Below are 27,619 nucleotides of genomic sequence, written 5' to 3'. Positions count from 1 at the left end.
CAAAACAGAAGATTTCCCTGGATTCTGTTGTTCAACGGCAATTACTGCCCAAACTTTAAAGGAATCGCTTGCAGATCTTTATTATGAATTCCCTCTTAAACTCGGTGTAATGTGCTTTGTGCCTCCATTGTTCCTCTTCCTCACCCCACCTGGCAAATGCAAAGTCTTTCTTTGCTCCACACTCCTCCATATCTCTGCTGCATATAACACGGCTATATCTCTGCTGCATATAACACCCCTTCCACTTGAAGTCTCTCCTCTGACTTCCCTAATACAACACTTTTCTGCTTTTCTAGGTTCATTTATGTGGCCTGAACGCATAGCTGTGCTTCTGTCTTCAACCTTGGTGATACAGTAAAAGCACTGGTCTGGGCATTGGGAGACCCGGATTCTATTCCCAGTCTAAGGCCTGACTTGGGACATTTCAATTTCATACATACATACATTTCAATTTCTCTGAGCTCTATCTCTTTGGTTATAAAAACAGTGAGTCAGATTTAAGTGTTTTTCAAACATTTTTTTTTTACTGTAGTCCACACTTTACACTGTGACTCAGTATATACATGACACATAACACGTGTGTGTATACATACACACTCACACACACAAAAGTATTACATGCATACTTTTCCTATGTGAGATGTGCTATGAAATTTTCTATTCACTTTTATTTTGCAAAAATGCTAGTATTAACCCACAGAAGAGACTTTAAGACACAATCATGGGTGGGTACCCATTAGTTATAAAACACTGGACTTGCTGACGTATAGTGCGACAGGAGGATGCTCCTGCAGCCTCCAAGCCTGAACTCTCACCTGAATTCCATGTCCTACTCCTCTCCGTAAGAGCTCCTCGTTTACATATCCTAATTATCACTTAACCCAGTAACACGCAATTTGAAGCACCAGGTCCCTTTCCCATCAAAACCATTCATGTTACTACCGAGCATAAACCCTTGGTGATGACTTTTGGCCCAGCAATGGGAGAGCTTACATTGTACCAACCTCCCTATTGATAACTATTAGCAACTCTGGATAAGGCTTTTTTTTTTTTTTTTTTAAAGTAACTGTGTGAAGGCAATGGAAAGCAGCCAAAAGCAGGCTGAAAACTAAAGGGGATAGGAATCAAAACAAGGGATGCAAACTAGGTGAGATCCATATTTATCCAATTTTTATCCCCTGAAGCCAACCCCTAGTCTTGTAGAATGTGGGGGAAATCAATCAAAAATGGAAAGCCAACAACCGGCAATCTTATTGGGCTGAAGAGTCCAAGGCTCATGCCTGGGACTGGAGTGGCTAGATATTATGGGTGAAATTCTGGGAAAGAGGGAGCCACAGAGAGGGGAGCCCAAAATCTATGCAGAAATTCCCCTCAAATCCTTGAATTCTGCATGCAGGTGATGAGACTCCAGGAAGCCAGCAGAAAACAGTAACAGCTGGAGGCCAGAGAACCTGGAAGATATTTGCAACTGCTTGGGGCTGAGAAGATGCAGTTTGAAATCTGAGTCCCTCTAAGTTAAGAGGTTCAATAAACACTTCTGGTGTTTTGTCTTGTTTTGTTTTTTAACACTTTTATTTATTATTGAGAGACAGAAGGAGACAGAGCATGAGCAGGGGAGGGGCAGAGAGAGGGAGAGACACAGAATCCAAAGGAAGCCCCAAGCTCTGAGCTGTCAGCACAGAGCCCGACGCGGGGCTGGAACCCACGGACTGTGAGATCATGACCTGAGCCTAAGTCGGGTGCCTAATCAACTGAGCTACCCAGGCACCCCTAAATGCTCTGGTTTTGCACTGAAACCTCAAAAGAGCTGCACCCTAGAAGTAAGGCCCACCTCTCAGGATGAGGGGCCCACACCCTAGGACTAAGGGCAAAACCCTAACAGACCTGCCCTAACAACTTCTAAGCCTGAGGTCGCCATAGGAGAATGAACTGATAAGGCAGGTGAGGGAAGGATACACACCATGGTAGAAGGACTTGGTTTCTAGCTTGAGAGACAGGCTGGGAGTGGCCATTAGCACCTTGTTTCTCAGATGGAGTAGGGAATGCGGGGGAGGGTGGGAGAGGAGGAAGGAATGAGACATTCCACCTGGATAATCACACCTGCAGACACAGGGCCTGAGGACAGATGTCCAGTGGGGGTCAATCTGGATCTCAGGAGAGAGGGGACCATGCAGTGACAGGCTGATGAAGCAACTTCTAAGGCTGAAGGGAGGAGGGCAGACAAAAGACCAAGAAATCATAATTTATGAGCACCTACTATGTTCCAGGCATCTCATTAAGGGTTTTATTTATGTTCTCTCACTGAGACAGGTGTTATTATCTTCATTTTATAAATAAGGAATCCAAAGCTCAGAGAGATTAGGTCATTCATCTCAAGTTACACTATTAGCAAATGGTGGGGCTGAGACATGAACTCCCTGCAGAAGACAGACTCTAACACTGTTTCTTTCTGTAATTACATGTTGGGACTGTAACCTTCAGGAAGGACAGTGGCACCTGTGCTGTAAGACAGCCAGCAAAGAATGTTAGAAAGCAGACTAAGGATTCTGTTATAGGCCAAGGAGGATACCAGTGGTATAAACTAGGAGTGTCAACTGAGCTAAATAGGAACACATCATCAAAACTTAAGCCCTCAAATATAAAGAGAGCTGTAAAAATGCAAGTGACAGAAGGTGGAACTGAGCTGGTTTTAGAGAGATCATAGGGCAAATTGCACCACTCGGGAGAGAAGGGCTTGACTCTTGTTAAGTCAGGCAGAGTAAACACACTTTAATTACACGTAGGACGCTTAATACAATAAGGAACTAAAGATAGGACACAAAGTTCATGTACAGAACAGATGTGGGGGAAGGGAATAGGAGCAATACAAAAACCAATATAAGGAATCATAGAATCGTGTGTGTATGTGTGTGTTGATTGTTGTTGATTTGAGCTGGAAGGGATTTAGAAGTCACTCAATCCCTAACATCTCAGAGCAAAAATGCACCTAGAAAAAAATGGCTAGCCGCTAGATACCGCAGCCTTCCAACTAAAGCCAAGCTTAGTCTTATTTTTATCTTTATAAATGCAGACCCTGCATTTATCCAAAACAATGCCCTGGAAATTCTGGTTAGGTCAAGCCTGTGTCGGAAGACCACAGGAAAAACCACTGACAGTTCTGGGATCACATCAGGGACTTGTCATGCCACCACCAACAGTGAACCTTTTCTGAAGACCTAGATGAGAGACTTCCCACTCAGGTGGAAGGTGTGAGATGGATTTTCTAGATTGTTCACATTTTCTGACTCTAACCCTTATACTCTGCTCATAATCTATACCACCCCCGGATTGGCCTAGGCCAGAAAGTTGGCTTGGCAGAATAATAATGTACATAATATAAATAAAGCTTATAGGGAGTCCAGTAATTATAAAAACAACCATAACAAAATAAGACAAAATGAACACATTTCATTTCAGAGAACTGGATAAGACAAACTGGCAAGAAAGAAAGAACTTCTACATTATAAAAGACTCCTAATATATTCAAGTTACAAATAACTTAGGAAGGCAAAGTGAGCTGAAGTAATCTGGACGTACAAAGCATCAAGTGTATGAACAGAGCACCATGAAGAACATAAATAATCTTCTGATTTCCAGAAGAGCTGTCGTGCTCATCATTCACTTAAGGTTCCTAAGTGTAAAGACATGAACGCTCCATAAAACAAGTTAAATCTTCTTTTCCCTAATGCCTAAAGAAGTGTAGAGATGGAGAGAAAGATCATGCCTGGAAAGAAATTTTCGCTTGGTGCCTCAGTAATGAACCTGCCATCCCTATAAGACAAATAAGGAAATATTAAAGAAAGAATGGAAAGATATTTGGGATTAGAGCCGCCTGACAAAACCAAGAATGATGAAGAAAGTTCCCATGAAAACAGTGTCTCTTTCTGGAGGCCCCGGTGGGTATTTATAGCACTGTATCCACTCTTGCTTTGGAAAGTGCCTCCCAGAGGGATTAAATCTCTAAGGTTGGGTTCACTCAAGATACACTGAAAAAAGAATTTCAGGGGCCAGGTTCCTTAGATGTATGAGTGTTCCTAGTACCTAGTATAACCACCCCTTTTACCTGTTTTCATGTTCCAGCCTTCTAAGAAGGCTGGCTGAGTTCCTACCTTGAGTTTTCTTCCTGTTTTGCACAAATTCTGAGCGTCTCAGGGTGCTGGGTGCTGTGCGGCGGAAGTAACTATTCCTTTTCCAAGTCTCGGGGCCATTTGTTTTTCTCTCTGCCTCTAAGTGCCAGGTATTCTTCCCCAGTGAAGGGCCCTGCAGAACGCCACTATGGTGTTCTCCCCGGTCCCCTCTCGTCCACTGATTCTGCAGACCATCTGGGAAGATCCCTCTGCTCCCAAGGGCCATTATTCCTGCTCTGTCAGTGCCACTGTCCTCCAAATTCTTCATCTGATGGGCCAAGTCTGTTTCTATGTAATTCTGAAATGTATACTCACAGTTTGCAAATAGAGTATCATGGCCTTTATTTTCTGATTCAGAGTCACTCTGATCCATGGCAGGAGTCTTTGCTTTGGGACACGTTTTGTCATTTTGACAAACATCTCTTTCCCCTTCATAATATTCAACAAATTCTTTACCTTCATTGACACCGTTCAAATCTGGGAAGTCCACAGACTGACAATTAGTATAATTCCCAGGAGCCTGACATAAATTGTTGCGGTTTCTACAATAAGTATTAGTTTCTTTACAATCCTCAACATTATAATTAAAATTCCTGTGGTCCATGTGCCACTTCTCAGGTTGACCGCCACTCCCCACAGCATCATCCAAACCACTGTGGCCCCTCTGTCGTCCAGTTTCTTTAGAGTCCTCAGGATTACAGTACAGATTCTGACCATCTACGTAGCCATTTGTTTGCCCATATCCCCCTGCTTTCCAGCTTTCTGGGCTGCCTATAAGCCAGTCATCCTTAGTCTCGGGGCTTGGATTCCCATCATCTACATCTTCTGAGTTCCCGTAACCACCACAGCCTCGACTCACACTCCCATAGTCCATACAGTCCTTTCTACTTTCCTCTGCTTCCTCGTGGTCTGAGCTTGGTTCACTCTGCTCAAAAGCCCAGTATCCACAATGTCTTTTTCTGTAGGGCCGATTGTGCCCTGAGGTCCAGTCTCTGGAATCCGAGCCGCCTTCTCTGTAAAGTCCATCCGGCCCTATAAGATCCCTCTTCTGTAGACTCCTGCGATCTTCATACTCCCAGCTGGAGCCCCAGTGCCCTTTCCTGCCCGCTTTTCTTTCTTTTCTAACGTTGTGGGTTTCACACATGTTCAGGGCACTTAAAGACGTGAGTTTTGCTTCCCTCTTCCATGGGCCTGGGTGGGGCTAAAATGTGGACAGGTGCAGTTTAGCCCAAGGCTGTATCCGTCCTTCTGAAAATGTCTCCCAAAGTGCTCGAGACGCTCTTCTTGCTCCTCCGGCTGGAGCACAGAGAAATGCGGAGTTATTTCAACCTCGGGATCCAATCAGTGAGCTGCTATATCTTTCCCCACAGAGGCCAGAAGATAATTAGTAACTAGTGTTCATGTGATTGGAGTTGGCAGCTTTGTTTGGTGTTTCCCTCAAGCTGGTCAAACTGGCTTGGCTGCTTTCTGTGCTGAAGGGAGAGGTATTCTGCTGTTCTAAAGGTTTTGTAGAAAAACCAGACTGAGCAAGAACAGCCCCCTTTAAAAGCCCAAGGGAAGGTCATCTATCAACCTCATTGGCCTCTTTAGATATTTCTGTAATCAACCACAGGTATAAATAATGTTTTCATTTGCAGCCCAAACTGGACCTCTGTTCTTTATCTTTCAAGTTCAGCTTTCTAATCCTGAGACATCTGAAACTCTGCAGGACTCCATTCCTCTATGAGAGAGAACTCTTCCTCCCTTGAGAGCTTTGCTTTTTATGGGAGTCAGGTTACCAGTTAGTGAGTGTACACTCAAATTGCAAGTGGCTTCAACTCCCGCCTGCAGATGTAGTGGGGCATCCCACTGAAGGAAAGGAAGAAATCTTCCTTTTTACTCTCATCTGGTGTATGGGTAATTTTAAAACTGTCCCCTAGAAGGATGCAGTTATGTATGCTTTCACACTTTCCTGAATATGTGCCGTGCCAGAGAAGCAGGAAAACCATTTTCTAAATCTCTTCTCCGTCCAACCATGCAGCATCTTCAGGAACTGGGGAATAAGGTTAGGAAGCAGAAATGTGCATATAAAAAGACCTCCTTGGATCAACAAACATTAGATGGGCACCTACTATAGGTGAGGTGTTGAAGAAGAGAGAACGAGTGAACAAGTCAGTCCCTGCCTCGTGCAAGGCAGGAGCAACCCTGCAACAGAAGATCTAATGTAACAAACACAGCGGCAGTGACAACAAAGCAAAGTCCCTGGCGGGGCAGCTGGAGGGGGTCATGGAAGTGGTGGCATTTGAGCAGGGCCTTCAAGCACCAGCAGGATTTCCCCACACTTTCTACATATGGAGAACTAGGAAATGGGGAACGGTTTGGAGGATGGAATATGTAGAAAAAGTAGTAGGAGAAAGGCTGGAGCGGTAGATTGGGGCAGATCCCAAGGGACCAGAATGCCGTTTATTTCATTCAAGGGAGAGCACCGTGCTCAGAGACGGGCTTTGGTGAGATGACTGTGTTAGCTACCTGGTCATCTATCAATGTCCAGGAACGATTTCTTGAACTGCTGTCTAATCCCTATTTGTGAAACAAGATACAGAACCGTGAGGAGACCAGGGTTATATGCTTTGTTGATGATTAGATGTTTACTCTTGGAGAAATCCTCACTCTCTCTGGGACCTGATCTGCCCATCTGTAGACATTGAGAGCCAGCCGACCTCTAAGACACCTCTGATTCCTTCAGTTTAAAAAAGTCCACAGTTCCATTTTCCTCACAACTTCTCTGTCATTCCCTCAAATACCTAAAGCGCTGGTGTGCACCTTTTGGCTGCAATCTCTGGACTGCCAGATCTTCCGATGTGAAGGTTTCTGTTCTGTTCCCTCTTACCTTCCAAACCACCAGCTGTAGCAGCAGCAGCCCCAGCACCTTCTGTGTTTTCAGTGTGGGTCTGTGCTATGATCAGGGTGAGGGCTAGCAAGGTGACAGATTTTTTTTTAATCTTCAGTACACTGCAAGGAGGGTACTGTATTACCCTTACTTTATTGCAGACAAAAAAAAGAGTTTCGGGGTTTGAATAACCTGGTCACATAAGCTGGTATAAGGTAGGGCCGCAATCTGAACTCGGATCTGTTTGACTTCGTGGCACTAGATGACCAGGGATATCTCAAAAAACGTACTAAAAATATTTAATTTCCCTCAAACCAAACAAACAAATAAGTAAACTCCATCATGATCTAAGTCAGAGGCAGGGCCACTTCTGAGACAGGTATGCTCACACTGGCCCCTTCCCTTGACACTGACATTCCCTGTGTCTCCAGTCCTGGGCTATGCGTCTGCCCATGCCCTCTACCCCTACCCACTGGCCTGGCCACCACAGGGCTGTTCCTTGCCATTTGACCACAGTGCAGGTCTAGACTGGCACATAAAGTAAGCAGGGCACACTTTTAACTATTGAAAGTAAAGATTAATCTTTCCCTAACTATTATTGAAAACAAAGTTCCCTTTAACAACTTTGTATCTCTGATAAAGATAGTGCTATAAGAAACACACCTAGTACATCAACCAAGAGAAAAGATAAGAGAGGATAAATTATAGGTAGTAAAGATACTAGTTATAAAATGACCCCGTAGCCATTTGTAGCAACGTGGCTGGAACTTGAGGTTATTATGCTAAGTGAAATAAGTCAGGCAGAGAAAGACAGATACCATATGTTTTCACTCATATGTGGAACAGGAGAAACTTAACAGAGGACCATAGGGGAGGGGAAGGGGAAAAAATACTTAAGGAGAGGGAGGGAGGCAAACCAAAGAGACTCTTAAATACTGAGAACAAACTGAGGGTTGATGGAGGTGGAGGAGAGGAGAAAGTGGGTGATGGGCATGGAGGAGGGCACTTGTGATGAGCATTGGGTGTTATATGGAAACCAACTTGACAATATACTATAATAAAAAATTAACTTGTCAATAAAAAAAAGAAAAAGAAAGTTTTTTAAAAAAATGAACCCATAGGAGAGGTTATGTGAAGTTAAAAGAAATGATCTTTGAAGAAGATGAGAGTGTATAGTGTGTTATAATACAAGCTCTCCACTCCCACGCACCCCGCCATTCTTTTCTAAGGCCTGTTGCCTTCAGGGCGTTAAAGGCATAGTTTCCATGAAGATGTACACTGCCTCAGCTTGGCCTCCATGTGCTATGACCTAGAACTAATCAGCAGCTGTGAACGGGTTGCTTATTTTCATGTGATAAATCTGTGTACAAAGATATGTGGGCTGAAGGAAAAGGGAGAGCGACTTTTCCACTCTTCTCGATCCTGGTATTATTGATGCAATTCAACCCCTCAGACAGCATCCCTCTCCCTGGCTCTCCCTTTCTATGGGATGCAACAATAACATCGCCCCAGCTTGTCGGAGGCCCTAGAGTGGCACGGCGCCTGATGCTTGCTGTATGCCACCAGCGTGGGGGTGATCAGCTGCAGTAACTATCTGTGCACCCCTCGCCACCAGGACACAGAAATCCTGCTCTATTCAATGGTAGAAGGGAAGACAGGCAGTAGGATTTAGAAGGAGACAGAAAGAGGGAGAAGGTGCCAGAAAGGTAAAGGAAGAAGAGGGAGGAGACAGGAAAAGAACCTTCCTACACTTCTGTTAATGTCTCTTAACTGTGCAGGTCACCCTTCTGGTCTGGTGATGGACGCTTTCATATGAAGAGTTCCCCAGTGACGTTCTCTGATTCCTACAGTTCTTGCTACTTTTTGGAGCACCGAGCAAAACTCTCTCTCATCTCACCTATATTATTTTATTATATGTGTTTCTCTCCATTTATCACACTGAATGCTCCTTGGGGGCAAGGACCATCTCTAACTTATGTCCCAGTCCTCAACACATCTCTGCACATGGGTACCCAGCAGGTACAGACAGGTTTGATGAGCTGCTGTCTGCAGCATTTATGGGGTACTGTCTAGATGCCAGGCAGAGGGCAGGACAGCTTGGAGGTTAGAGCGCAGCTCTGCCAGTCCTGGGTGTGTGTCTGGACTTTGCCACTCACCGGCTGTAGAAGCTTGAGGAAGTTACTTAAGCTCTTCAGGTTTGTTTCGTCATGTTTTCATCTTAAGCACAAAAGACAAGACATTTCTGGGGAACATGATTAATTCTAAAAAGCCTCATTATTGAGAAATTCCCACTACCTGGAATTTGAGATGCTTTTGTTCTGCCACCTTTATATCTAATGTAAGAAAAGTTCACAAGTGTATCTCAAACCAAGTCACAGGTATAGAAAGCAATGGAAGAACCTGGGACTTGCTATGTCTTTGGGGAGGTAGCACTGTGCCAAGAATCTTTCCAACCCCTCTTCAGGTACTCAGAAATGATCAAGCTATCTGGCAAACCCCAGGACTTCAGAACTTCTTGTATTGAATGATCACCTTTTTAAAAATTTTTCATTATTATTTTTTTTAATGTTTATTTTTGAGAGACAGACAGAACATGAGCAGAGGAGGGGAAGAGAGAGAGGGAGACACAGAATCTGAAGCAGCACAGAGCCTGTGTTGTCAGCACAGAGCCTGACGCAGGGCTCGAACTCATGAACCCTAAGGTAAGACCTGAGCTGAAGTTGGAAGCTTAATGGGCTGAGCCAGCCAGGCGTCCCTAAGTGACCACCTTCCTGAGTACATGCCTAAGCGCCCATCCTCACACTTGCCCTTGAGGGTAACTGTTGCTGCCACCCCTGTTCAGACCAAGTGCCCTAGCAATTCCCTGATCCATCATAGCAAATCTGCTCCAGGACCGCCTCGCCCCGCCTCACCCCTCCATACCTGAGGCTGCAGTCCCCTCACACCCAAGCCCCTTCACATAGTGGTTCTCTCCCGAGCACAGTTTAGATAGGAGTTTCCTCTCATTAATACCATCTGCTTTCCATCTCTCAGAAGAGGACTCCATTTCTGGCCTTCCCATAATACTCCTTCTTGTTGGGACTTATGTTTTCAGTCACTCGCAGCGATCTAAAGTAGAGGGGGAGGTGAGCGTGTGTACTTGGCTCGCCTTCTTGAGCCAGCCTCTCTGGCCCACCACTCTCCCACTCGGAGTGCAATCAGTATCCTGCAATTCCTACACCCACAGACTACTTAGTATTATTTTCTTTCCTGAGGATATGTGGGTTTGGAGCTCCCTGGCACACCTGGCCCAAGTGACTCAGCCGTGTTCTCTGTAGGCCCTAGACTACTGTTGGTGCCTCACTTTCTTCCTCTTCCTCCTTTATAATTTATTTCTGTTTCTTCATCCTTCCCCTATCAAATCTACCATCGTACTGCGTTTGTATCCATATACTCTGCCTTCCCTCCTGTTAAAATGGACAGACTGTCTCCTCTAACAGGCCAGTCACTCCGCTGGCTCCCTGGATCCCAGCCCCGCCTAACGCCTCCGAGACTGTGTTCCAGCAGCGAGGCCCTCCCTCTGCTTCTGCAATGCAATCACTCCAATGGATCGGTCCCACTCACTGGACTATCTGTGTCTTCTCTTTTGCTAGTTCTTCTTCCTGGTCTTCCACACTCGTAAACACTGGCGTGCCCCAGGGCTTCTCCTAGATATTCAATTACCTGGCCCACAGCAGGAACACAGGGAACATTGATAGGACTGGAACTGTGGTTTCCACTCTTACTCAGTGCAGCTGCCTCTCAGCCTGGAGGAAGAATTTAAAGGAGACCACACTACTCATAGGACACCAGTGCCACAGCCTCCGATGGTGTGGACAGAGGGTCTGGACAGACACCTAAGATCTCAAGGTAAGTTCCCTGACAGAGGAAGAGATGAAGCACTAATGAAAAGCGACCACTGACTGGAAGGAGGGAAGGCAGGAGCAGAGAGGATTCTGGGAGCACTGTAAAAGGCAAAAGGCAAAAGGCTGGAATGTTGGAAAATAAGAGGCATCTGGGGGGAAATGTGATATTCTCTGAAGGGTGTGAATATGCTCAATGGCACAGGGCTGTGAGAAGCACCTAAGATGTCTCAGAATTTACACTCCATGATGAACTGAAAGGGTTATGAGTTAGGTGAGGCTCAAATAGAGAGATAAATGACCAGCGTGGGGATGTTGTTAGCATGAATGGGTAAGCATGTTGGAAACCTGTATGACTTCCTGATAAGCAAGCAGTCAAAAGTGTATCTGTGAGGAAGGGTTAAGTATTTTTTTTTTAAAGATATCAACACATACAGATACTCTCTTATAGTTTTCAACAGATGAGATACTAAAAAATGTCATGCCTGGCATAAATTATTTTGGAAGTAAATTGGCAAGGGTCTTTTGGGATCCCTCCCTCGTGAGCACTTGTATTTCTGGATTTTCCAAGTGGTGCTTCCTACCATCCACTCTCAGAGATTAAGCAGTTCCTTCTCAAGTGGAAACACGTCGACATCACAGTGTGGCGCAGTGACAGGGCAGAAAAGGCTGTGCGATGAAACCGACCTGAATTTGAACCCCAGCCCCACCACTGACTAACTGTGACAGTCTGGGTCAACCTGGGCTTTCTCACTTGTCATATATGGACAATGTGGAGGATTCGAAAAAGTGTGTCAAAGACCTAGCACTCTGTGTGACAAGTAATAAGTGCTTAATTAATTATAATTATGATCACTGTCTTGCCCTTTCAGTTCCTTCAGGTCATGGTGAGGTTCAGTGCCTGCGCCCCTTCTCTGTATCTATACTCTTTCTTTTCTTTTTTAAAAAAAGTAATCTCATTAAATGTTGTGGCTTTAAATAAAGTCTATGTGCAGTCAAACTGATTTGTCCCAAATGTATTGTCTGCAGCCCTTACCTCTCCCCAGAACTCTGGACTGTATATCAAACTTGCCTAATCAATACTTCTACCCGGATGTCTTAGGGGTTCCTCACCATGATCAACCCAGAGCTCCTGACCTCCGCCCCCTCCACCTCCCCCACCAACCAGCATCTCCTGCAGTCTTCACCATGACTCGCGAGGTTACTGGCAACTCCAATCCTTCCAGCTGCTCGCCCGCGAGGTCATCCTTGAGTCTTCTTGTCCTCTCACAGCTCACACCCCATCTACCAGCAAGGCCCACAGGCTCAGACTCCAAATGCACCCAGGACCGCACTCTCCGCATCATCTCGGTCTATCATCCTGGCCCAGGCCGCCATCGCCTCTTGCCTGCATCACTGCAGTAGCCTCCAAGCTGGTCCCTTTCCCCTGTGTCTTTCTGTCTGTCCTCCACACTGCAGCCAGAGTGACTGTGTGACTAACGCCAGGTCTCACCGCTCCCCTGCTCAAAACCCTCCAGGGGCTCGTCTTATCTGAACAATGAACTACAAAGCCCACACCTTCGCGATAGCTGAACTGGCCTCTTTGCTGTTCCTCAAACACTAGCTGCACTCTTGTCCTTGATGGCCCATCTGCCTGCAACAATTTCCCCCACTCCCCAAAAGTGGCTTGGCTGGCTCCCTACAATCATTCAGATCTTCGCTCAAATGTCACTTTTCCCTGATTCCATAGCTTCTTTTGCCTTCTAGTACATATTCATATTTCTACTTAGTGTTTGCCTCTCCCCACGAGGGCAGAGGTCAGTGCCATAATTCCAGGACACTGCCTGGAACACAGCAGGAGCTCAATATATGCAGACTAAATGACTGCCCTAGAGTCTCTCACCTTTTTGGGCTTGCTACATCTGGTAAAGTGCAGCGCAAGAGGTGACACACTCAGCTGGCCGAGTGATGGCAGGAATGATTGTGGCCAAGAGTCTGTGCTAGCAGGAGGCAGGTCCCTTCACCGTGTTCCTGCAAAGCCCCAGTGAAGTCTGAAACCGGATACTTAAAATCCCTGGATCTATTCTAGTTTCTCCTCCCCTCCGCCCTGAGCTGACAGTGAGGAAATGTTCACAATGCTATGCTACAAAGTTAGGAATAGTGATCCTTTAATTAACGACCTAAAAAAAATAGTGACTCACAGGTTAATTATAACTAAGTCAACCATTCCAAGCTACATTTCTTGACATACATTGAACCACCTGTTGTAAAAGGAAAACCAGGGTCAGTCCTGAATTAACATAGACAATTAAAGCCCTCTAACTTTGGGTGCTGTTCTATACCAAGACAAAATCCATTACAAGTAACTGAGCTCATTTTTACTGAGCCAACACCCTGAACTAGATGCCACAAATCAAAGGGACTTGCTTTTTTTCTCCTGTACGGACAAACCAGACAGAAAGATTATTATTCCTTTCACATAAACTTTTACATCTTGAAAGACCACAAAATGTTTTGGCTATTTAACTCCACTGTGTGTTGCTAGTTTGAGAAAGAATTTTTATTTTATTTTATTTTTTCAATATAATTTTTTAACTTAAAAATTTATTATTTTTTAATTTGTTTTTGACAGAGAGAATGAGAGAGAGAGAGAGAAAGAGAGACAAGGAGTGGGTGGGGGAGGGGCAGAGAGAGAGGGAGACCCAGAATCTGAAGCAGGCTCCAGGCTCTGAGCTGTCAGCACACAGCCTGATGTGGGGCTTGAACTCAGAAACTGCAAGGTCATGACCTGAGCCGAAGTCAGACATTTAACCACCTGAGCCACCCAGGCGCCCCGAGAAAGAATTTTTAATATCTGAGGCACGCCAAGGAGTCTTCGGAATAACAAACGGCTTCTGTATGTAGAAGTAAACTATACTTTCAAATTTTAAAGATCTGTCTAGAACATTATAGATCACTTCAGTATAAAGATGTTATTGTTCCATATCAGTAATTTTTCAACTTATTAAATGAATGGCTCTCTTCAGTGGGCCATAGATCTCCCTCAGTATTGTGCTGAAAATATTCCTTTCCTGGAAAAACATGTTCTGATTTGATGTGCAACAGCCTGTTAAAATTACCCTGAGAGTCTCTGGTCAACATTCCTCTTGACATTACCTTCAAAGGAAGAAAAGTTTAGGAGCAAGGCTCCTGATGTGGAAGAGGCTGGCTGACTCTACACTTTACCTTTCCCTGCACTGATGGAGAATAATGGGGTCCTTACTCACACTGAAGTAACTATGACCACGGTTCAAAGGTTTCAACAGTGTGATTACATATAGAGGTCAACACCACTGCGATCACTAGAGTTTCAGAGATACACAAGTATGAATGATACTGTGACTATGTCCTTCTTATTTATCAATGGACAGTCAGGGCCTGCCTCCTGGGATGTGCTCAAGAAATATTTGCTTAGTAAAGAAATGTATGTACAACCCTGATTACTTGTCAAATTGAGAGGCACGTGAACCTCTCCTAGAGACAGGAAAACACTCGGAGATGCTGAAATAACATTCCCGCAGGGCTACAGTATGTAGTCCTAATCAGGGTTCTAAAAGTCACACATACTGGGAAACCTGAAAGTCTGTGGATTAGCCCCAAATGTTTCCACGGCTCCAGAAGTCAAGCTATGTATCAGATCTGAAGGTACTGTGTTTTAGATATGTACCTTGTTAACTAGTAACTCATTTAGATATGTACCTTAACTTGTTAACTAGTAACTCATCTGACTAAACGCTCTGTGAGGGCAGAGAGCCCATCCGTGTTTATTATTCTGCCGTTAGCACAGTGGATGAATGCTTGAACTGAATACCATCCTGAAGCCTGCAAAACGGCATTTCATTCCCCAACACGCTACAGTCAGAGATGCCTCTTATTATTCTACCCTGACTCTGTATGGTAATTTCAAATTTAAAGATCCAAATTCTCAATTGGAGCCAAATACTGGCATCTAAAACTAATCTTGGGCTTTCAAATTTCTAATAATTAAAGTTTAGGTTATTTGGGCCAATCCTCTTACAGAAAAAAAAAATGTTTAAAAAGTTGGAGGAAATATTTTAAAAACCTTCCAACTATCAATACAATGACAAAATGGTAGCGCACGGGCCAAAACCAAAAGAAAACTGGAACCCAGACAAGCAAATAACCACAGAGGCCCCGCAGCACTGGCCAGTCCCAGACAATGGAACTTTTGTTTCAATGGCCCTCTGAGGAGAAGAGGTCAAAAACCCAAAGCCCAGAGCTTATCCAAGGTGAGAAACCTAAAAAGAGCCCTTTTCCTAAAATATGCTAAGATCCCAAAGGACTCCTGAGAGTGAGTCAGAATTGGCCCAGCCCTCTTGCAAACTGACAGTTGGGGTTCCAATATCTTGGTTCCCCACAGAATTTTAAGCTTTGAAAATAGTTTCTGGTAACTGAACTGAGATGGACTAATGCTTTTATGTGGAAAATGTTTCTCAGCATTTCTTAAGATATGTATAGGTCTTTCTGAATCCTAAGAAAAATCAGCCTAGAAATCTGGAAGACAAGAGAAAATACTGTAACTCTCCTGTGAGAATAAAGCCTAGTAATAAATGTAGACACACTATTGGTTTGAAGGCATCTACCAATGTCAAGTTGAAAGCAAGAACAGAAAATACTGACACAGAGAGTAAAAGATTAAGGTTGACCAAACAAGAGTACAGAGAAAAGTGATTAGGATCTAATCAGTTAGTTTTGCTTGTAGCTGTTGCTATGTTATGAGTATGTTTATAAGTGTGTGTTCATGGCCTTGTGTGCTACTAACAGTGAGTCATTCTGGCAAATAAAAGAAATATTAATAAGCTTATTTGTATAGTGTCTGTCATACAAACCTTGTGAGTGATATCAAGTTCTGGAAGCAAAATAAATCCTTAAATTGGCAATTCTGACAAATGATTCTGTGTAATGTTAAATCTTGCCCAGGGCAGTGAATGTCCCATTATTTGAATACTACCCAAAACTGTTTGTCCAGTATTCTCCAGGCCTTACTATTTGCTATAGGGCATAGTTCTTTATAAATATTTTAACAGAAGATTACAGAGAACATGAGAGTATTAATATTGAATCATGTTGTACACCTGAAACTAATATAATGCTGTATGTCAATTATACCTCAATAAAATTGTTTAAAGATGTGAATAGTTAAAAAAAATGATTGTCTAAATTTTGAATTAGCAAAAACATTGATATCAATGGCAAAGTCAAAATCAGAGCAAGTACACAAAATACTTTCACTGTTTAAAAAAAAAGAACTTACATGAAGCAATATGTACCCTAATGGTCCCACCTGAGGATGCTTTTAGCTACACTTGTAATCCAACCAACATCAAAAATAAGATGGCAACTCTTTCCTATGCCTAGAATATTAACAAAACAATGATCAGTAGGATCAGGGCAAATAAAACTTTGTGTATTTAAAATCTTGTTTTAAGAATAATTTTTAAATACTAATCACTTGTGGTATTATTTTACAATTTTGAAATTTTTTTTTTTTTTAAATGTTTTATTTATTTTTAGGAGAGAGAGAGAGAGACAGCGTGAGCAGGGGAGGGTCAGAGAGAGAGGGAGTCACAGACTNCATGCCTGTTTTGCACACTGTGATTTTCTTTTTGCTTTCATTTTATTTTGTATTTACCATATCTGCACAGTATCAATGAGCCTATTCACGGACAGACACTTACCTTGCAATTACTTCTTTTTTTTTATTTTTTTATTTTTTTTAATGTTTTATTTATTTTTAGGAGAGAGAGAGAGAGACAGCGTGAGCAGGGGAGGGTCAGAGAGAGAGGGAGTCACAGACTGAAACAGGCTCCAGGCTCTGAACTGGCAGTCAGCACAGAGCCCGACGCGGGGCTCGAACCCACGAACCATGAGATCATGACCCAAGCGAAAGTCGGACGCTTAACCGACTAAGCCACCCAGGCGCCCCACAATTTTGAAATTTTTTAATTTAATGTTTATTTTCTGTCAGTCTTCCCCTCTTCTAATGTTTTCAATTGCCTACTGTCATGTTTATTTTCTGACTTTGATAAATATTCTATACTTATGTAAGATGTTAAGGTAAGGGGAAATTGAGTGAAGGGTATATGAGAACTTTAATTTTTTGCAACTTTCTATATCTAAAATTATTTTATTTTTTTAATGTTTATTTTTGAGAGAGCGTGCAAGTGAGCATGAGCAGGGGAGGGGCAGAGAGAGAGGGAGACACAAAATCCAAAGGAGGCTCCAGGCTCTGAGCTGTCAGCACAGAGCCTGACGAAGGGCTTGAACTCATGAAACATGAGATTATGACCTGAGATGAAGTTGGCTGCTTAACTGACTGAGCTACTCAGGTGCCCTAGATCTAAAATTACTTTAAACTAAAAAGTAAAAAAGTCTTTAAATTCTTTAAAAAGTCTATTATCAGGTAGAGAACACTTTTATATGTTATTAAAATATATAACCTTGTCGGGACACCGGGATGGCTCAGTCAGTTGAGCATTGGACTTTGGCTCAGGTCATGATCTTGTGGTTCATAAGTTCAAGCCCCACATAGGGCTCACTGCTGTTAGCACAAACCCCACTTTGGATCTTCTATCCCCCTCTCTCTGCCCTTCCCCTGCTTGCACTCTCTCAAAAAACAAACATCTAAAAAAATAGAAATACATAATCTTGTCATAATATTTGGTTCATGATAACAAACCATGCACTTATTTTATGTATATATATTTCTTATATATGTATATGTGTATGTGCCATGATAATATAACAATCTCTTTCAGTACAAGCCTACCACAGGAAAATTATAATCTCTGATATTTTTAATATAAGCCTAACAAAGGAAAATTATTCATTGAAGATTATTATGGTACTACTATTATTTAAGAACATATAAACAAATAGTTTTTTAAAACACAGAATAATTTATAATTTTAGGAATTAACAAAGATTCCAATTTCTTGTTCTTGAATCCCAAGGATTACTATCCTTTGGGAATTTGGAAACACTAGCAGGTCCCAAAAAAACTGATAGAAACAAATGCAAATCCTCTCTGGAATAGGTGCCTTCATTTTAGGTCTTAACATTTTGCAAATACTATGACCAGCACACAGTAAAAGATAATCAGACACATAAGGAGTCTAGACCACGTGAATGAGGAGTATGCGACATCAAAAACAGCCCCACTAACACATAATATCTTGGAATCATTATACACAGACTCTAACAGAAGTTATGTTTACCGTATGTAAAAAGAATACAAAACAAGCTGAAAGTTACCTGCAGGAAACAGAAAATTATACAAGAGGACATACCATATTTGAAAAAATAAAAACACAGAGCTCCTAGAAAATTAATCTTCATGTCATCAAAATTCCAGAGTCTGAAGAAGGAATAGCTACAACAAAGAACCTCCCCTTGAGTCTGGCACAGCACTGGACTATTTTGCTATCCATGAACTGTGTCTGACAAAGGGGAATGGCACCTCTGCTCCAACAGTCCCAGAGCCACAGAGGTCCAAGTTCAAAGTAACAAACAGAGGTAGGAGGTGTATGAAAACTCTGGAAAATAGAGCAGGCAACTTCAACTTATCCAATTTATCAAGAATTTAATGGGTCCCTACTACCTGCAGAATACTCTAGCAGGTGTGTGGGAAATGATGCACTGATACAAAGTACATCTTCTCAGTAGGCTTAAAGTTTGCATCGGGAGGCAAAGAAACAACTAAGTATAATACCAATCAGAATTAGATGAAACTTGTATCAAGAATCAAGAATTTAAAATCCTAGGCCTTAAATTTCAAGATTTGAGATTATATACGAATGGATTGGAAGAGTAAAGCCTAGTGCTCAAACTGATGATTTCCTTCTTTTTCATTGTACTGACTATACTGAATATCATTTTTATGGAAATAGAAAAAGATGACCTTAAGAGGTACTGTCAGTGACTGCAAGGAATAATTTCATCGCATTAGCAATAGATACAAATCATACTTATTGAAAATCAATTAACAATATAGCCTATGCTGTTTGTAGATTCAAATGAAGAAAAATCTTTCTAATTAAGACTGTACACATCTACTGTAGATCTATCACAGTATTAAACTTTTAGCACTTAAAAAAAAAGCACAGTAAGAACACTGGCTAAATTATTAAATTAGTCCTGAAAAAGGTCAGTTGAAGAAAAAAGAATACCTGTCTCATCACTTAATACCAGTCCATTAATCTATACATCCATTTAAAAACAGTGCATGGTATCCTTAAGCATAGAAGACATAGCATTTCTGTGGAACACAATTAATTCTAAAAAGCGCTACTTAAAAATAAAAATGTTTCCTTAGTAATCTCTGCACTCAACACGGGATTTGAATTCACAATCCCAAAATCAAAAGTCGCATGCATGACCTACTGACCAAGCCAGCCAGGTGCTCCTAAAAAGCCTTATTATTGAGAAATTCCCACTACCTAGAATTTGAGACACTTTTGTTTTACCACCTGTATATCTAACACAAGAATAGTTTACAAGTGTATCTCAAAACTTAACAAATATGGAAGCATTGGAACTTGATATTGCTTTGGGGATGCAACACTGAGATTCTCTTATTATAACTCCTTTTCCAGCACACTGAAATCATCGAGGTATCTGGCAATCCCTCCAGGACTTCAAGTACTCACATTTAATGATCATTTTTTTGTTAGTGCCCCCTTCATTATTTTAAGAAATTCTACCCCCAAAGTGGGGCTCAAACTCACAACCCCTAGACCAAAAGTTGCATCCTCACACCCAAGTCCCTTCACATAGTGGTTCTCTCCCGAGCAGAGTTTAGATAGGAGTTTCCTCTCCTTAATACCATCTGCTTTCCATCTCTCAGAAGAGGACTCCATTTCTGGCCTTCCCATAATACTCCTTCTTGTTGGGACTTATGTCTTCAGTCGCTCCCAGCGATCTAAAGTAGAGGGGGAGGTGAGCGTGTGTACTTGGCCCGCCTTCTTGAGCCAGCCTCTCTGGCCCACCATTCTCCCACTCAGAGTGCAATCAGTATCCTGCAATTCCTACACCCACAGACTACTTAGTATTATTTTCTTTCCTGAGGACACATGCGCCCAGAGCTCCCTGGCACACCTGGCCCAAGTGACCCAGCCGTGTTCTCCATGGGCCCTAGACTACTGTTGGTGCCTCACTTTCTTCCTCTTCCTCCTTTATAATTTACTTCTCACCGAAGTCTGATGAATACAAATGGAGTCCCCTGAGGCTGGTCATCCCCAAATGAAGGGACAGAATTTGAATATTTGAATGTACACGGTGGGAAGCGGTGAACTACAGTAGTTAAAAACAAGAGCTCCCAGCAACCTTGGTAAGCTACTTAATCTCTACAAATCTTATCTTCCTCATCTATAAAGCAGCCGTACGAAGTATCCCAGTACCTTTAGGATGGCTGAGAAGATTCTTTGGGCAAACACATGGCAACTAGTCCTTATTATGAACAAGTTAATAAATGTTAGCTCTCTAACCCTATTAAAACCTAGTCCTTAAACCACAATGATATAGGATGCAGTTTTTCATGAATCTTAGCCTGGAAGTCATTAGTCCTCATGAGAGCCCGGTTAAGGGACTTCCCAGCGGCATGACTGCTATGGATACCATGCCAGAGCTGGAGGCATAGACGTCAATGAGGTGTGAGCTTCCTTATCTGAGCATCAGGTGAAATCAGGAGGCTACAGTGAGTGGTCATAGGATATATGGAGACAGACCAGTTGAACTGTGATATGAAATTAGGTAATGAAAAAGCAAATCATTCTTTGTCAAAGATAACAACATCTCCCTTAAAAGCATGGGGAGGCTGTTATGGGATTGAATGTCAAGAAGCAAGTACACAGCATTTCCTCATCACTTACCTCTAAGTTGCTGGAGTTCCAAATCCAGACTTTCAATGTTGCTGTCGTAGAACTCAAGGTCCTCAAGGGTCTCTGCCCTTAATGATTCATCTTGCTTCTCCTCCAGCGCCACGTTGAGCTCTTCCTGAGCCCCGCTGCCCATATCCATGTCCTGTTCCATTTCCTGAATCCTCACCAGTACTAGCGGACACGGGGAGGTTTGGTCCGGAGTCTGTTCCATACTCTCAGGGCCCTCCTTTTCTGGGATCTCAAAGCTAGAACGGGGACAGGTTAGGAGCCTGGGGGCTGTCGTTCTGTGCTGTGCCGGGGGCGGCAGGGGAGCCGGGCGAGAGGGTCGCACTGCCAAGGGAGGTTCAGGTTTCAGGCTCTGGGGAGAAGTGGACGCTGGAACGGAGGGACGTGGTGGCGGTGGCCTTAGGGCTTTCCTCCTCTCAGGCAGCTCCTGCTGGCTGAGTAGCTTTGAGGAACCTCGGACAATGTCCTTCTCGGAGTTAAAGTCCAGGATTGAGAAGTGGCGCAAAATTTTATCTGATTCTGTGCCAGGTCCTGACAAGCTCTTCTCAAACTCTATCAGCTGTTGTGTCAACTTGGAATCCAGGTCAGTGCTGCCTTCTCCCTGCACAAGTGTCATTGCTTCCAGGGCAAACCCTTTGTCGTGGGGACCAGGCTTCGCCTCTGACCTCTCTGACGCAGAACAAAAGCCAGAGGCATTTTCTTTGGGTATGTGGTGCCTTTTAGCACATCTTACCATGTCCTGGAGCTGAGAGCTCAACTGGCTGGGTCTAACTACTCTAGGGGCTAAAAGACTAGAGCCACTGTGAGGAGGTGGCACTGGCTTCTGCAGGGCTTTTGGTGGGGAGTGCACGCCTCTGGGAGGTGGGCTGGAGTAGTCTTTAGTGTTTGCTTCAAAGGGAAGAGGGTCAGGATACTGCTCTGAACTCAGGAGGCTCCCTCCTGCTGGAGAATAATACTGGTTTTTCTGCGATCTGGAACGAAAAGATACGTGACGTTGGGAGGAAACCCCATTGACAGTCTCTGAAGGATCCTTTGCAGAAGAGTCTTTGGCAAGAGGCTGTTCATGCCCCGGGCCCGGGCTTCTTAGGACCCCTCGTGAGTTGCCCTTGTCGTGATGAGAATTTTTGTTTACTTCACACTCTGAAGTCAGATGCTCTAGGGGAGAAGCAGATGTTTCATAAATAACACAGTTGGGCTTCTTTGCTGATTCGTATTCAAGAGTTTCGTGTCTTCTTCCCTCCACTACCGCGGAATTCTCGGAACATTCCAGAGAAGCGTCAGGGATCTCAGCAGGGCTGCTTTCCTGAGGTATGGCCATGGTCTCCTCTGCTCCTGTTTTAGGGAAGAGCTTTACAAATCGGTAAGGAAAGATGCCTGTCCTGCCCTTCAGTGATCCTTCCAGCCAGCCATCTTCCAGAGTCCCCAGAATTCGGATTTTATCACCTACATCAAAATCCAACTCATTCGGCTCCAGGGCTTGGAATCTGTAGAGGGCAATTCCATAGGTCCCTGGCTGCTCCACGTCCTCTTCGGGGCCCCTCTCCTCTACTCCTGGAGGGGTGTCTTCTTCACCGTTAATAATGCAGTCGTCGTGATCTCCAGAACTTTCCAACTCATCCACAGTCCTCAGTGGCCCCAAAAGCTCCACAAAACCTTCTGGAAAAATGCCTCTTCGGCCATCTAATTCCCCTTCAAACCAGCCTGGTTCAGGAACCCCAGTAATGGTAATCACATCCCCTTCTCTGAAGTCCAGCTCCTCATCCAGCTGGGCAGAGAGCCCCATCAGTGCCCGGGCCTGTCCCATCGAGTACTCAGGAATCTGGAGCAAGGCACTCTGCGAGTGCCACCGCTGGCTCTGCGAGGACAGGCGGAGCTCCCGCACGCATGAGGACGGGAAGAAGCCCCGCGTGCCCCAGCAGCTTTGGCCCTGCACCCAGCCGGCGGTGGGAGCACCATCGAGAATCACTAGGTCACCTAAAGAAAGAGAAGCAAAGATAATGACCTGAGTCATCACCCCAAAAGAGTACAACTCATCATTTCAAACATCTGTCAGATTCAGGGAAATCTACATCTGGAGTTATAAGGGCATGATACTTTTTTTTTTGTTTATTTACTTATTTTGAGCGACACAGAGAGAGAGAGAGAGAGAGAGAAAAGAGTGCACGTGTGCAAGCGGGTGAGCAGCAGAGAGAAGGAGAGGGAGAATCCCAAGTAGGCTCGACACTGTCAGCACAGAGTCCAACGCAGGGCTCGATCTCAAGAACCATGAGATCATGACTTGAGCCAAAATCAAGAGTCAGACACCTAACCGACTGAGCCACCCAGGGCATAATGCTTTTGATAATTTAGTGAATTTAGTGAATTTTGACAATTTAGCGACAACAGCGCACACTCCTCTAAACTAGTGGTTTTTGACGTGTGGTCCATGGAATCCTGGGGGAGCCCCAAGATCCTTTCAGAGTCTGTAAAGTCAGAACTGTATTTTCTTCATATACTTTACATACCTCAGTTAATCACAATTCAATCAGCAGTTTGAACATAGATACAAATATGACAATCTAGCTTTCTTCTATTAAACTAAATATTAAAGAGATTTGCAAAAATGTAAACAACTGACACTCATTAAATTTTTTGTTTGGAAAACTAAATATTCTTCATTAAAAATATGCTGTTTATGTTAATATATAATTGGTTTTAAAAAATGAATTGATAAATGTTTTTAAAATTTCTGTTTTAATAGCTAATATTGCAAATATCAATAAACCCACATAAACAAGAGCTCCCTCACGTCTCAAACTTTTAAGGGTATAAAGGGCTCCTAGGATCAAAAAGGTTGAAAACTGCTACTTTTAAACAGTGTTCTTACAGTCTGTGCCATTGGATTAGTTTATAAATGATAAAGAAAATATACACATGTCTGGGACACCTGAGTGGCTCCATCAGCTAAGTGTTCAACTTTGGCTCAGGTAATGATCTCACAGCTTGTGAGTTCAAGCTCCACGTTGGACTCTGCTGACAGCTAGCTCAGAGCCTGGAGTCTGCTTTGGATTCTGTGTCTCCCTTTCTCTCTCTGTTCCTCTTCTGCTTATGTACTCTCTCTCTGTCTCACTCAAAAAATAAACAAACATTTAAATATGTATACACACACACACGTCCACTGTAATCTTCTGAACCAACGCATCTACTCTCTCATGCTAAATTGTATTTAATATGAAACACGGAACAATGAAAGAAGTCTTCAGGAATGATTTCTTTGTTGGAGGTCCAGGGTGTGGGCAAGAAATTCTTCATTGATATCCTCCAGAGGCCTTTTGAACTATTCTTATCCTGAAAATACATCATAATAAAGCATGTTCTAGCAATTGGTACTTTTGTTTTAGAAAACAGTTCCAATATTGATGTTTCCGGTTAACCTCACAGAATGTCAACTGAACAGTTAGCGTCTATCTGTCTCACTACTGAAGAAGGTGAGGTAAAGAAAGGAGAGGGGCACACTGCTTCTGGAAATATATGAAATTAAAATTCAGTCTTAGAAGATTCGCCCCAACTTAAAGAACTGCTCTATGGTTTTGTAATAAATTGTTTTGAAACAAACTCTTAATTTTCTGATGAGGAACTATTCATTTTGTGAACTAGCAGCTTTAATCTTTTTTAATCTTCCTGTTACTGGATGCCTCTCGTCAATTTGACTTTATTGGCAGAAGTGATCAAGGAATGCAACAAGTCCAAGTAAAATAAGACCAGGAGAGAAAAGTACCTACCAAAGTCATTTAAGTTATTTTAAAGTCAAGCATGTTTTATAACTGGATTATCTTCTAGGGTATCTTTTAGGGTATTCAACTTGCCCTTGATTCGTTTAAAAAAATTAAATCTGCCCTATCTTCTCACCAAGTGAATGACATGTTCCTTAATGGCAGGTACCACTTCTCTTTTGTATTTCCTGAGTCGGATACAATGCCTTTCACAGAGCAAGCATTCTATGTCTATTTGATGATGATTCTGCAACTCCACCTGCCAAATAAATTAAGCCTATCCTCCCTCTGAAACTGGCTCCAGGCTGCTAGCTTCCTTTCTTCCTTTAATGTCTTCTTTCAAAATAGTGTTTCCACTCACTACTTGCCCTGGTCCAACTCTCACCATCTCACTTTCTTAAATCTTGTCCCAGACTTCCTCTCTTCCAGTCTCTTCCAGCCAAACTAAGATGATAAATGTACCAGTTTTATCATATCCCTCCCCTGCTCAAGTCTTTCCTGTAAGGCATAAAGGCTTCTTCCTACTCCCATAGGATTCTTCTCTAAAAATCCTATACTTGGGGCACCTGTTGACTCAGTCAGTTGAGCGTCCGACCCTTTATTTCTGCTCAGGTCATGATCCCAGGATTGTGAGATTGACTCCCATGTGAGGCGGAGCATGAAGCCTGCTTAAAATTCTCTCTCTCTCCCTCTGCTCCTTACCTCTGCTCATGCTTCTCTCTCTCCACAATAAAAAAATAATAAAATAAAATAAATATGAAAGTATTACCTGGAATATATAAAAAATAAGTTTGCTCTAGACACTTCCTAAAGAGGTTTAGTTACTAAACTGCCAAAAGACTCTTCTTATGTTTTTACCTCGGTGCAACCTGGCACCCACATCCAGTCATAACCCCACTCCCCGCCTCCATCCCAGCCAGCCAATAATACCTCCCTGTTCCACACAAAGGCACTTTCATTAGATCCTACAAGCCTGTCCATCTGAAACCCTAGCATCCTTCTCTAAAAGACTTTAGAAACCCATAACCACCTTGACCATCTATAGCCTACTAAAAAAATTATCATTTACATCACTAATTTTGACAGTTGTATTTTTATATACTACACAGCACCTGATGTTAAGATTTTGCACTTGGTGGTAGGCACCCAACACATTTTCACTGATTTGTTTTACTCAGATATTCCTGAAAAATAGGGTCTTGGTCCTATATTTCTATATTCCTTTAATTTATGACTCAATATCCATTGGTTAGAGCTTGGGGGCCTAAGAATTTTTTTGTTTTAATTTTTTAAATGTTTATTTCTGAAAGGGGGGGGAGAGAGAGAGACAGCGTGAGCAGGGGAGGGTCAGAGAGGGAGGGAGACACAGAATCTGAAACAGGCTCCAGGCTCTGAGCTGGCTGTCAGCACAGAGCCCGACGCAGGGCTCGAACCCATGAACCGTGAGATCATGACCTGAGCCAAAATTGGGCACTTAACTGACTGAGCCACCCAGGAACCCCAAGAATTTTATAAATCATATTTATCCCCCCACTACCTCTAAGGCTAATCCATCAGAACCACAGAGGGAACTCACTGGAGACACAGCTACTATCCAGGCACAAGAGGCCTTTTGGTGAATCAGAAGAACAGAGGCATGCCATAACTCCCATTCTACTGGCTTTGAAATAAACTGGCTTACCTAAAACTGTAGAAGTACACTATTTTCCTTATTTTGCCAAATCTCCATGAGACCCTTACCATAGGGCTTGCTTTTCCTATTTTCACCCAGGTCACTGTTTCACAAAGCTTTATTACCTGGCAGACTCTCATTCTGTTGGTGCATTTTATATAAAAAGATGATTTTTTAAACATATTTTTTAATGTTTTTTAAATTTATTTCTGGGGGGGGGGGCACAAAGAGGGAGGGAGACACAGAATCAGAAGCAGGCTCCAGTCTCTGAGCCGGTAGTCAGCACAGAGCCCAATGTGGGGCTCAAACCCACGAACCGTGAGATCATGACCTGGGCCAAAGTTGGACTCTTAACCAACTGAGCCACCCAGGCACCCTGATGATTTTTTTTTTTTTTTTTAGTATGAGAGACCGAGAGAGAGTGTATGTAAGGAGGGAGAGGGGTAAGGCAGAGGGAGAGGGAGAGAGAAAGAGCGTGAGAGCGAGAGCGAAAGCAAGATCTTAAGATGGACACTGGGCTCCATCCCACAACCTCAGGATTATGACCTGAGCTGAAATCAAGAGTCAGACGCTCAACTGACTGAGCCACGAAAAAAGGCGAATTTAAAAAAAACTCATAGTTTAAACCCTGAAAAGCACTTGAGATTTAATTTTGCTTCACACCCTTATTTTGTGGCTGTTAACTGAGTGTTTTGCACAGTCTCTGGTTTTACTGCATGGGCATCCCAGGTGAGTCCTGAGGAATGGAGGCTTCCTGGTGGTCATTCCCAGCCTCCTGAAACAACAATATGAGGAACTGCTGGAATAGGGTGCCCAGATTTCCAAAACAGAAAAATAGGAAGTGTGGTGACTTGTAGGGTCAGCTTGAGCCTTTCACTCATGCACAAACAATCCCAGCCACCAGGCCGCTCACATTTGCTGGTTGATTTTTTTTATTTGAACAAGAAATGCATTAGGAATAAGATGGTAAGAAGGAACACAAGTCTTCTTAGAATCTGAAAGTAAGTAGTCTGACTCTGCAGTATTAGGTCCCCCCCTGAATCACAATGCCCGGAACACTGTGTGCTTTAGGCAGACTGACCACATGTTTTACTTAGATTTCCATGAGTCATTTGAGAACCTTACCCTCAAATGTCACACACATGGCATCACAAACTTATAGCCTGGGCGCCATATCATTTATCAGGTTTTTTATATATAAGTTAATCCAAAATGCTAAAAATAGAACTACCCTATGATCCAGTAATCACACTATTGGGTTTTTACCCAAAAAATACAAAAACACTAATTCAAAGGGACACCTGCACAACTATGTTTATTGCAGCATTCTTTATAATAGTCAAGTGTCCATTGACA

At 43.1% G+C, this 27,619-nt stretch overlaps 1 protein-coding gene across 2 annotated transcripts in view; it reads right to left on the bottom strand.

Annotated features, from left to right (window-relative positions):
• LOC120243194 (dynamin binding protein) overlaps nucleotides 1-27,619 on the bottom strand; it is a 111,033-nt gene that overhangs the window by 39,186 nt on the left and 44,228 nt on the right. Inside the window, exon 5 of one of the 2 annotated variants that reach the window (XM_039249243.1) lies at nucleotides 20,825-22,813. In XM_039249243.1, coding sequence (XP_039105174.1) covers nucleotides 20,825-22,813 — 1,989 coding nt within the window. Of the gene's footprint in view, nucleotides 1-4,148; nucleotides 5,311-20,824; nucleotides 22,814-27,619 lie in introns of those variants that run through there. The other variant, XM_039249244.1, reaches the window with a different exon arrangement.

The sequence above is a fragment of the Hyaena hyaena genome, unplaced genomic scaffold, assembly GCF_003009895.1.
Source record: "Hyaena hyaena isolate Hyena2069 unplaced genomic scaffold, ASM300989v1 scaffold_331, whole genome shotgun sequence".
NCBI classification, from domain to species: domain Eukaryota; kingdom Metazoa; phylum Chordata; class Mammalia; order Carnivora; family Hyaenidae; genus Hyaena; species Hyaena hyaena.
The sequence above is the reverse complement of the archived record's forward strand: the minus strand, read 5'-3'. Positions and strand labels throughout refer to the sequence as shown.